Genomic DNA, 12,921 nt, shown 5'->3' with positions numbered 1-12,921 from the left:
ATGCAGTATCCTAACATCTGAATCACAGAAAGGTAAGTTACAGTACTTGCCAACTAAATCTAATTTTAAGCATATTTGGTGGAACTGCCCTATAATAACTCTAGGAGAAAAATTTTATTTGCAGTGCTAATAACTGTCAGGAACATCCTATACGCGAGTAGGAACCCAATAGAGACACATGCCCGACTGGCATGTTCTCTCCCTCCTGGTCGTTCGTTCGGGAGCTTCAAAAGCTTTCTCTAGCCCAGACATCACAGCGACTGATACCAAGAGGCATCAGCACACTTTAGGATCCTGCAGAGTCTTGGCAGTTCGCGTGACAGACTCAGCAGCACAGCATTTTGGCTAAACTACTTTATTTACATACAATACACTCGGAGCATTCTGACTCAGCTCCTCCTTTCTCATCAGACAGCAAAGAGAAAGAACAAAGGATAATAGTCCTACATCATGGAACACAGTAATCTAAACATCCTGTCTCCGTCACTTCGCACTATATGGAATGAAAACATACACCATCATGTGATAAAACAATCCCATGACTGCAAGCACGGGGCAAGAATCCTAACAATATCACCACATTTCTCTACGTACATCCTATTGATTGGTTTTAAAGGAAAGCAGGTAGATTCTAGACCTAAAGAAATGGTTTAGAACAGGCATCCCCAACCTGTGGCCCTCCAGATGTTTTGGCCTACGACTCCCATGACCCCTAGCTAACAGGACCAGTGGTCAGGGATGATGGGAATTGTAGTCCAAAACATCTGGAGGGCCAAAGGTTGGAGATACCTGGTTTAGAATTTACTGACTGCAACGAGGATTTTGTTTGCTAGAAGTAGGAGGTACAATGTTGCACCCTTTCTGAAGGAATGGCTACATAAAGATAAGAGATAATGAAATAAACTGAATATGTATGCTTAAGAGAAGAAAACTATCTATGTATGTATGTATCTTCAAATGTATGGGGCCCTTTACTAACCCTGAAGAGGGATGTAATTTGGACACTGATAGAAATAAGAGCTTTTCCTTGTTACTCACTCTTTTCCAGATTTAAGTTTATGGTCAAAGTAGGTGGGCAAAACTATATATCTATTCCATTAGAAGCTCTCATATTCTTTATTTAAGAACACTATATTGCATGACTATAATGTTCTTTGGAGAAGAAATCTAATGATGTAATGGTTTATGTTTCTTATATCGGGGGGGGGGGGATATCCACTTGAATTTTATCTATACCATGATATGGTGCCTTTCAGTATGTACTTCATTTCTTAAAATATTTTAAAAGAAATTATACTGCACATTTAAAGGTTTGGACAGTTTTCCAAAAGTTATACAAAGCTGAACTACTTTGTTGGGAAGTGCTTAACTAAAGCATTATTGTTAAGATAATTGGGTTTGTCAAGTGCAAAAGAAAAGGTCATGTGCTGCCCCATTCCTAATCATCTCTGTCAAACAACATCAGGCATTACATATCCAGCATTTCCCCTGCCATTTCCATGAGACTAAAACTAGTCTCAACTGTGGTTAAATGTTTACATTTATTAAAACTAACTCATAACCATCGTTTGGCTCATTTTGAGTCTTAGTCTAGTGTGACAAGAAAAGGAGCAAATGTTTCAGAAGTATAGTTCAGCAACATCAAAACTCTTGATAGAAAGTTTAGCCTGCTTAGAAAGTAGACCAGTTTAGGTCAAAGCCAAGTAATACCAATGTCATATGCACATATAACCTATGGATAGCCAAGAAGAACTCCCAAAAGCCACCATAAGAACAGAAGCAACTAAACAGGCATGATCAGTAGACAAACACCAATGAAAGCATTAGTACTGATCAATCTGGATTCAGTCACCTGTTTATTTTTCCTTCCTGTCAGTTTCTCCCCCTTCCCAAGTCCTTATTTAAAAAATATAATTTAAAAAGAGAATCATCAGAGTAAGGTTTCAGCTTTGTACCTAAATATTAGCAACCATGTGGCCTGACAGGTCTCCCTAGTGAAGTGTTCCCAAAGTTGCAACACAACCACAGAGAAGCCCCTGATCTGAGAATGCCCTTCATAAAGGGAAAGAACTGAGACTAAGGCATCCCGAGTAGATCAATAAGCAGGGATAGGGAACTTGTGACCCTTCAGATGCCACTCATCTGCTCTATCCAGCATGGTCAGTGGTTAGGGATAATGTGGGTTTCGATTCACCATCCCCATCATAAAGGAGTATCATATACAACTATATGTGTGCTTTAAACATTGTCTCAGAGTATATGTAAATGATATTGGTGATTATATGAACACTTATTTCTTTCTTATTGTGTGGATCCCCTTCTCTATTGATATACTTAGACTAACAAACAGCTATTGGAAGCATCTCAATTTCCTCCAAGTTGCATCTGCTCTCACCAGGTAAAAGCTAAAAAGCTATTATATTTGAAACAGAAATTAAAAATTGAGAAGAGGTTGATAAACGTTTCAGCAGGAGTTTCTGCTACTTGGAAGTCTAGAATTGTGTTTATGCTTTTGAGGTGTTATCATCACCTCTGGGTCTGATACTAGAGCAAAGGAGCTTCCTTTTGCCCTTTCATTCTGTTATGAGAATTATGGCTTTGGTGGGGAATCTATAAATCTCAGGAGGGGAATTGTGTGGATGGTTTTACTAACTTGAACCATAAAGCTTTTCTGGGCTAGTCCACAGGGAAATTTATTTTGCTTTAGGTTAGCAATACCTCATAAACTCTCTAAGAATCTCAATGTGAGTCTCAAGGAGAATATAATATTATTGCTTCGCTTTAGCTAAAGCAAGACACTGCTTTTGTATCTTGGAAAATTTCTGAATAAAGCCTCTACTGGACTGACTTGTTTGAATTTGTAGCAGACAGGCGTCTGCATTCAGAGCCAATTGAAGCGTCTTTTAAAAAAACTATCCAAAAAAACCTAAGAGCCTTTTTGGCTCTAAGCAGCTACTCCTCACCACCCACCTCTTGCAGGAGAGTAATGTATGCTGCTTCTGCCCTCCCACTGAGATTTTGCCAAAATGCTCTAGGGGAAAATATCTAAGGGAAATGTAATGATAATTAGACTTTGAAGTTCATTTTGGCAACATTCTCCTTCTGAACACTCTCCCCCAATGTATTTTACACAGTAGTGGAAAGAACAAGTCAAGGTGAAAATTCTATTATAAAACCCTCTTTTTGGATAGGCAATTTCAAAATGAAGGATCACCAGTATGTTTTTTAAGCTGTGAAGAACCATTGTGCAATCCTCACTACTGGAATCCATTTTCTCATATGTGAAGTATGAGTAGATAGTAGCTACACACAGAATCAAGTCTAGAAATTATCAACAAATGGAGGTATAGTTTAAGAAGTATAAAATTTCTCAGGTAACAGTTCATGTAAGAACTCTCTCAAGTGAACAAGATATAGTATGTATATGGACCAGGAAATGTGCACAATTCCCTCTTAATGGAAGAATTATGTGCATGTTCTCCAGGAGTCTGCGAATATGCACAGTAGCTGGTTGTTAGGCACATTAACTGCTTTGTGATGATACTCATTGGCACAGAGTGGCACCCACTTTTTCTTGCTGCCTTTGGGAGCCACTTTGTGCTGGCATCATGGCATCAATGGCACTTTTATCAAGCTATAAGTATCAGAACTTTTTTTTTTTAACCCACTTCCTATGGACCTCAGCAGACATGTTCAGTGAACCTTTGCATTCTGCCTCTGTAGGATTTCTATCTGTGGGGAAGAACGGGTTTTGACCTCACCACATGTGTGCGCTGCGTCTATCTTTGCCATAGGAACACAGGAAACCACCTTATTCAGAGTCAGACCAATGGTTCACCTAGCTCACTATAGTCTACACTAACTGGTAGCAGTTCTTAAGCATTTCAGGCTGAAAGGCTTTCCCAGGTCTGCCTGAAGATGCCAGGGACTGAACTTGCTCTACCACTGAGCAACCATTCACTCCTACAGAAGAAGTAAAGAGGTACATCCAGTAATACCAAGGGATAAGGGGCAGGATTGTCCCTGTCAGCTGTGCCCCAGATTCAATTTACTGGACATAGGAACGTAACACAAATAAAGTAGGAACAGAGATAAAAATGAACATATTTCCTTTCAAGGATTTATTTTTCTAAACAGGACCAAACTGTGCTTTTACAGTAACTATATCTATCAGAATTCAGATTTTCCTGATCTGTTTTCTGTGTTGCCGAGTTCCAAAAAAAGCAGGTTGTATTGAGTTAAGAGTCACCATCTGGAATTTTATAGTTTAAAAATGATCCTACAGCTGCAGCCCTGTAGATAAATGCTGCCTGGGAATTCACAAAAGTTTACTACAAAATGTATTCAGCTTTAGTGGAAATAAGGTTTGGAGGTGAAATGAAACAGGAGGATTATCAACTTCAGAAAATGAACTACATAGTATAGACCAGATCCTACAAACTAAAGCTTTATAAAATGAATCCATGCTTACATAAATACCCAGTGGCATTTGTAATAAAATAATTCCTGGCTACAATGCTTGTAACAGCAAAATGTGCCCTCCATTATAAATTTATCATTAATATTTGATGTAGACAAACTATTATCATTATATAGAAACACAGAATTTTGAGATTAATCCTGAATCATAACAATAGCTAACAGTACAAAATGCATTTTGCCACCACACAAAGCTTAAAGCCATGAACTAAAGTTTATTAAAATCTGCTCTGGAGTAGAATCTGTTTTACTAACCCTCTACTAATATATTTTTAACATTTTAAAGGAAGTCATAAAATGGAAACAAGTCCTAAACACCTTCCCCAGCAATAAAATATTCAATGAACAGTGAAATTTTCATTTTAGTTTCTAAGTGAAGCAGAAGCCCTCTCTGTAATCTAGCTAACCATATATCTTACATACATTCGAGTCTGGAACTCCTCCAAGTACTTAGTACTCAGAAATATAAATTTCCACAATGCTGACTATTAATGAGCAATGCAGTGTCACAATAAGAAGTTAGTATGACATGTTTCTCATTTTGCTTCATCATGTGTATTACAATGTCTACATAGTAAACTATACAAAGTATATTTTTGTTTCTGACTTTGTATAAGAGCTCAACTCCTGTCTGGCTTGTAGAGACCGTAGGGAATTGATGGCTCCAGTATTAGTTGTCAAGTCTTTCTTCAGGTGCAGAATTTCAGTAGAGATTAAAAGAAGCTAATGTTAGCTCTATGCTCATGAAAACAATATTTGATGTTAACAGCATGAGAAACTCTACAGCTATGTTCCAGCTCCATTTTAAACAAAGCCAGTGCAGCAGAGCTAGGAGGCTAGTATAAATCCATATACTATTTGAGTGGTATTCAACTAACTTAATCAGAGTAGAACTATTGAAATTAATAGACCTAACTTAGTCATGTTCAGTAATTTCAATGGGTCTACTCTGAGAATATGAATATGAATATGAGTGTGTGTGTGATTTCTATATCTATATCACTTCTGAACCCTTCCATCTACTCTGTCTCTTTGGACTCCCTAGTCCTAGCTTAGGTAGACATAAATTTATTCTCCCTCCCCCCCCCCTATAACTCTGTAGCAGAAAGTCACCCAATGACATTAATGGTAAAATAGATTCAGGACAGAGAAAATAAAGCCCTTCTTCACAAAATGAATAACTAAATATTGTAATTCACTGCTGCAATGGCTGCATCTACACAATCAAATCCTAGCTGAATAAGCCAGGATATGCAAAAGTTGCATATACCTATAGAAAATATTTGCTGCCACTTTATTTTTAACCTTTTAGGTGAGCAGAAAAACAGGCCAGGAAGCCACGGCTTACCACGGCTTCCTCTTATATGTGTACCAGAAACTACAGTTTGTGGCTTCCACACAAGTCAAGATTTTGAAATCAATTTCTGAACTCTGGATTGTTTGGAAATCATTAACCATGGTACCCAGGTCACATAAAATGGGAAGCTATAGTTAACTGCACATTTCTAGTTTATCATACCACTTCACAGAAGCAAAGCAGCCGCTAAGGGTTGCATGCACATGCGCTGTAATATCTGCTTCTGAGGACCTACTTGCTGGTGAAAGCTATTAGCTAGCTGGCGGGCACAAGGGAGAGAGGGTTTTTTTGGCAGTTGGGATCTGACAACCTCCTGCAAGCTTTTAACTGGACATTAAAAGCCTACTATTTACTGATGCCTTCCCATCATGTTAATCGAACTGCTGTTATTGCATTATTCTATTTTGTTATTTTATGGGATGGGCTGTGTTGTTTTAATACTTATTGCTGGCAGTTTTTATTTAGTTACCATATTATGGTTGTGGTTTTAACTTTTTTTGTTTTATATATTGTTATAAATTTGTTTTTCAAGCACCTTATAAGTTATCCTTAAAAGGTAGGGTACACATTCATTAAATAAATAAAACACCATATTTTTCGCTCCATAAGACGCACCTGACCATAAGACACACCTAGTTTTTAGAGGAGGAAAGCAAGAAAAAAAATATTCTGCGCAGAGCATGTAAGCGGCTCTCGCTTTTCTTCCTTTAAACCCTTCCATCCCTCCTCCCGCTTCGATGAGAAGCCAGCAGAGCAAGCTGTGTAGCTCTCGCTGAAGCCAGCAGAGCAAGAGCGATAGCTGTGCAGCGCCTCTTCTTCTGCTGGCTTCCTAGCAAAGCACGATGAGGGACGAAAGGGAGCCCTTACAAGGGAGCACTGAGCAGAGCCTGGCAGCGGCTCTTGCTGGCTTTTCTGGGAGGTGGGGGAAGGGACAGAGAGCAGCCCGCCAGTCCCTTCTCCCTCCTCGGGGAAAAGCCAGCAAGAGCAGCAGAGCCTCCCGCCTGCATTCGCATCTGGGTTGCATACAGGCTCTGCTCAGCCCTCCTTTTAAAGAGCCATGCAGAGCGTGTGTGCGGCTCTTGCTGGCTTTTCCCCAGGAGGGAGAAGAGCAGCCTGTCAGTCCCTTCTCCCTCCTCGGGGAAAAGCCAGCAAGAGCCGCACACACGCTCCGCGCAGCTCTTTAAATTGAGCGCTGAGCAGAGCCTCCCGCCTGCATTCGCTCCATAAGACGCACACACATTTCCCCTTACTTTTTAAGAGGGAAAAAGTGTGTCTTATGGAGCGAAAAATGCGGTAAATGTCCTGGTTTATTAAGCCAGAATTTGATTGTGTGATCTGGGCCACTATGTCATGATGGACCCAGTTTACGCAGCTTTAAAGTAGGATTGGGCAAATTAATTGATTGCTAAATTGAGCCAATATTACTTTAAAACATCACATAAATCAAATTACAATTGAGAATTTGATACTTCACAGTAATCTTGTATACTTAATGGACTAAAAAGTTTGTGATTGCCTGTTTCTGAGCCCAATTCCTTCTCCCTACCCATAGTCAAATGCCTGAGATGCTACAATGTTTATGAATGTTAGAAATACTATATAGTTACTTTTAAATATTACTACAGTCCTGACTTAGTTTAATGAACCACTTATGGCTCACTAGTATAAAGTAGCAACCAACTAGTATAGTAGCAACCAGCAATTAAAGATCATTAAAGAGCATAGTGTTTTTTTTAAAAAAAAGATTAATGTATCTGAACGTTAAAAAGTATACTTCTTCACATCCTAGTTACTGTTTAGTGAATGTGACATCATTAATTAATTGCTATTTTTTCATGTTGCAACTACAAAACAATGCCCTTTAACACATTCAAAGTAGGAGAAAAAATGTGCAAAAGGATACTTTCAGCTGTTGAACATTATTTTTCTTTATACGGTACTCAATGGTGAAAAGGGTGGTGCAGGAGTGCATCCTGCTGGACTTTAGTAAAACTGCAGTTAAAAATGACAGATAAATTTTTATTTCTTTAAAGTAGTGCAGATAATAACCCCAAAGTCTAATATGCAAGAGCATTAAAATCAAACATGGTAAATACTGAACTAAATTGTTTTCAGAAGACAAGTGAGGCAGGAACCAAGTCTTACCCTCTTATCAAACCTGATGTTTTCTGCAATGGATCTGGAAATGTCAATAACAGCACCTGACCCTTTAGTCAGCTGCCAAAATCCAATTTTAAGGTCTTTTAATGTTTGAGAGCAGGTTTTGCTTCAGGAGAAGTAAATGTCAGATGTGCTGGGCACATGACTTAGAGAGGTGGTGTAAATTTGGGGTTATTAATGGTTGCTTTAATGGAATGAACTTTTAAGATAGGTGAGCTAATATTAGAAACTAGATCCCATTGGCCAGATACAATGGAGGGTAGTGTTCAAGCGGGGCTATTTCCTTCTAATGCTCCTTCTTTGGACATTTCCCAAGAAATTTAACTTTTTCCAGCTTTCACTATCTTTCCCCATTTCTTGGTGATCCACAAAACGTCTGTATGAGAATCTTCCTCACTTCAAATAAAAAATTACATCCTCTTCACAGTTTTTTTTTAAAAGATTTGTATCTCTATCAGCACATCAGATAAAACATACTTCTGATAAAGGGTCAGCTCATGCATATCTCAATAAGGATTCATGTAATTTTAAAATCTATCTCTCTCTGTTGTCCCCTATTTGCATCAGAATGCCTTGGATCTATTAATATGAAAACACTGAAAAGGAAAAAAACTTACTGATATAGTACTCTTGCACGCTGCTCGTGTAACCATATATGACAGAGTAACCAAAAATCACGACCATGACAACATCCCTGCTATCCAGCTCCACTATGTGTGCAGAATGACCCTCGACTGCATATTGCTGGCCATGAACAAGTACTGCTGGAATTCTGGTACTCCATGTCTGACTGGGTATGTTGAAAATCCATAATTCATCAGTGACATTACCAGTATTTGTTTCAATTTTGCCTCCATACATGTAAATGTCATCCTGTTTGGAAGGGGGGGGGGGAGAGAGAGAGAAAACAAAATGAAATTAATACAAATGTCAAAAAGTACAAAGCAAAAACCAGCAAAACACTAAAATTGTGATAATGTTATGCTATGGAAATGACACTGGCTTCTAAATTACACTTGATTTATAATACATGTAATAATTTAATTTATAATACATGTAAATCAGCTCTTACACGCAATGGACATAGTCCAGTGTTTACCCTTCAGAACCCCTGGGTATCTACTGGTTTCTAGTTTCATTATTCATTTTATTATTATTCCAAGTTTAGAATAAACTGCACTCATCTTATCCCTCCCTATTCTCTCTCAGTACATCAACAGATACACAGTGAGAAAACAGCCCCCCTAAAATAACATGATGCCTCAGAATAAAGCTTCAGCTGCAAACCCCACCATGAGGTAGGCCTTCATCTCTATCCACATTGGCATTCCTCTGTTACCTTCTTGCCCTTTGAACTATTGTCTTTTCCCATACATTTTGTTGTTTGTTGGGAACAGTTCACAATACCCATGCCACAATCTATTCCCTATTCCCATATGCTTCCGTCCTTTATGAAATATTGTTCCTAAACAATTCCCTCAAAATATATCTAAGTTAAAATGCTTCAAAGCTGAGATTAATCTTGTGGTTAAGTAATCTCCCAGTTAATAGCAACTGAATGTTGGAATGAGTTTTGCTTGCAGCAGTAGGTGAATCTGAGAAGCAGATTGTCCCCAACCAGTGTTGCCTGCATCAGCTGCTAGGGGAACTTGATTACATATCTCCTCATTAAGAGAAAAACATGTAGAATTCATTTATACTGCATTCCAATATAACACACATTTAAGTTGCAATCGTATACCATTTACTTGGGAATATGTCACACTGAACTCACTTCTTCCAAATTAAAAGTATTTACTATCTAATGGTATAATAATGTAATAATGTACACTTATGATATAACAGTTTAGGTAGAAAAGCAGTCTTCAAAACAAAGGAATATAGCTCTGCTACAATCCTATGCCTGCTTACCTGGGAGTACGCTCCACTGAATTCAGTGAAACTATTTCTGAGTAGACGTTTGAAAAAATATATAAAGGAATGTGAGGACACCTTGCTCTTTTAACTTAACTTCATAGAACTGTAGAGTTGGAAGGGACCCAAGTGCCACCTAATCAAAACCCAACTTGCCCTACATCTTTGACAATACTGTTTGTTTGTTTGTTTAGACCATTCTATACTGCTTAAAGGTGAGGCTCCAATACTTTGGCCACCTCATGAGAAGAGAAGACTCCCTGGAAAAGACCCTGATGCTGGGAAAGATTGAGGGCACAAGGAGAAGGGAACGACAGAGGATGAGATGGTTGGACAGTGTTCTCGAAGCTACCAGCATGAGTTTGACAAAACTGTGGGAAGCAGTGGAAGACAGAAGTGCCTAGCGTGCTCTTGTCCATGGGGTCATGAAGAGTCGGACACAACTAAACGACTAAACAACAACATACAGTGGTACCTCGGGTTACATACGCTTCAGGTTACAGACGCTTCAGGTTACAGACTCTGCTAACGCAGAAATGGTACCTCCAGTTAAGAACTTTGTTTCAGGATGAGAGCAGAAATCATGCTCCAGCGACGTGGCGGCAGCTGGAGGCCCCATTAGCTAAAGTGGTTCTTCAGGTTAAGAACAGTTTCAGGTTAAGAACGGACCTCCGGAACAAATTAAGTACTTAACCCGAGGTACCACTGTACTGCTTAAAACATGAAAGTATCTCTAGGGGGTGTACAGAAAACTAAAACAATAATAAGTAACTTAAACAACAAATTATTAAAAATGTACATTGTTACATATATGAGACCTGTGGGTATATGGCTGTATATAAATTCAATAAAAATTTTAAAAAGAATATTACATTGATACAAATTGCTAACAAATATAGACCAAGATCAATTCCTACTTATTCTGACACAGCTCCCCCTCTCAGCCTCCCAGTTCACCCAGAGCCCAAACAAACTCATAATTCCCCCACAATATCTCACAACCAGGTTCCTAGAAACTCCTGACAGCATCCTAGTCTCTCACTGTAGGCTTGTTTATATGAGCAGGCAGCAAGGTGGATGGAGTTTCCTTAGGCTGCTGCAAACTATGTCTCATTCGACAGTTAGCTATGCTACACACCCCAGTTCTAGACTACAGCAAGTTTGGTTTGGCAAGTTTCCTGGAGGGTCCTAAGGATGGCAGATAGGACATCCCTCCACTCACAGATCTTCATCTGGCCTCTGCATATCACTCCTCCTCTAGCTGCTTACTAAGGAAAGATGAGTGAGTGTTACATTATTATCTGATTGTGGGGGGTGGTGGTGGGAGAAGTTGCTCAATATATTGAGAAGCCTTTCTACATGGCAAGCTAATGACTATGCTTGAAACAAAATGCATACAGCTGTACTGTCTCTGAAAGACTTGATTCATTCTCCTATCTTCATTGCTCTTTGATTCTTGTCAATCAGCAGGTGGGCAGGAGAGACTGAGCAGTGGGTGAGATGGGAAAGGACCTGGATAAAGGCCAGTGTGCTTGGATGAGGAGGCCCTGTGGGCTGTATCTAACCTGTAACTGGAGATTTCCCACCCCACCTCTTCCCTAGAAGTTTGCAGCTGGTGTGTAAATGCAAAACTATCAAAGTTTGCCTAGAAAAGCACTGTGGGGAGGAGATCCAATCTTGTATGGTGCTTGTGGCAGTGAAGCTTTGCCACAAACAGTTCGTGCAGGGAACATACACTCAAGCAGGAAGAGAAAGTAGAAAGGAAAAAGACTGAGAGGATGGATAAGAAAGCCAGAGAGTAAGTTTGTGTTAATGGTTAATAGAGATTGTGTTAATGGTGATTGGGGAGGGGATGAACATGGGGGAAGGGGATTTTCACACAGTCCATTGGAGGGGAGAGTTACTGTGCATGTAGGTGAGCTACTTATCAGTCCAAAACCATTTTTATTTGTAAGTCTCCAGAAAAAATGCAGTGCCTTTTAAATGCTTGAAGTTGGCCTAATTTTGTTCAGTGTTTAATCAAAAATGTCCCAAACTTTCCATAGCACAGACATAGGTATCTAATTAAATTGAAAGTTAACCAAGCCCAATCAGATGAATTGGTACAAAGTTGAGAAACGGGACTCTCCTGATTTTCATTGTGTAATACAAATGGTCACTTTTGAATTTGCTTGAGTCACTGTCTTATAAAATTCAATTCCATTTAATGTAACTGAATTACATTTTTTTTTAATTGGAGGTGACATTGGCTAAATCCAAGTCTTCACTTCCTCAAAGTTCTCATCCTTACGACCTCTAGAAAAAGGCTTGGAAACACTCCATGTTTCTGAGTGCTACAAGAACCCATTGTGCAAACTCAAAAAAGACAAGCCAATTTCGAGGTGAACTTGCCCATTATTGATGGGCAGTGATGAATTAACCACATCACCTTGGGCCATTGCAGCAATTGTTATTAACTTTTAATTACTGCTATTCATATAACCAAATCTCAGCATGACTTAATTGTTCCTTTAATTACCAAGAGAGGTAATAAGTGATTATCAATTGCTCTTTTACATTTCCTCCCAAAGCTGCAAACTGTAGAATGGTACTGTACTACAGAACAACAATGTCACATTTATGAGCTACGGATCTGAAAGAGCAAGGAAGAGACCTGCATGAAGTGACTCAGCCTAGGCTCTTCTTGTCTGAAATTAAACTTTTCTATCTCCACACAGTCATTCATGTCTACCAACCCTGAATGTATTTCCAGGGCCAGATCCATCAAAAATCTGTCTCTTCCTAATAGATGGATAGAAATGATAATTTAACCAGCTATGTTTCCCTTGTCGAAATGCTGGATTACAGCAAAAAGGCATGCCTTGAAGAATTTGCCTTTCACTGCAAATCAAAGATGTAGGCGATTCCAGTGATGAAGACTGTACAAACCTATGAGCTTCCTGACTTACTGTCTACAGTATTTCATCATTCCTTGCCTGACCACTTCCTTCCTATAATCCATGTATATACCC

General features: G+C 39.1%; 1 protein-coding gene across 3 annotated transcripts in view; it reads right to left on the bottom strand.

The window, feature by feature from the left end:
• ATRNL1 (attractin like 1) overlaps positions 1 to 12,921 on the bottom strand; it is a 503,181-nt gene that overhangs the window by 410,819 nt on the left and 79,441 nt on the right. For all 3 annotated transcript variants that reach the window (XM_083616673.1, XM_083616675.1, XM_083616674.1), the window contains one exon: positions 8,614 to 8,869. In XM_083616673.1, coding sequence (XP_083472799.1) covers positions 8,614 to 8,869 — 256 coding nt within the window. The remainder of the gene's footprint in view (positions 1 to 8,613; positions 8,870 to 12,921) is intronic.

The sequence above is a fragment of the Podarcis filfolensis genome (assembly GCF_964270895.1).
Source record: "Podarcis filfolensis genome assembly, chromosome: 5".
In the NCBI taxonomy this organism is placed as follows: Eukaryota; Metazoa; Chordata; class Lepidosauria; order Squamata; family Lacertidae; genus Podarcis; species Podarcis filfolensis.
This window is presented reverse-complemented; position numbering and strand designations above follow the sequence as displayed.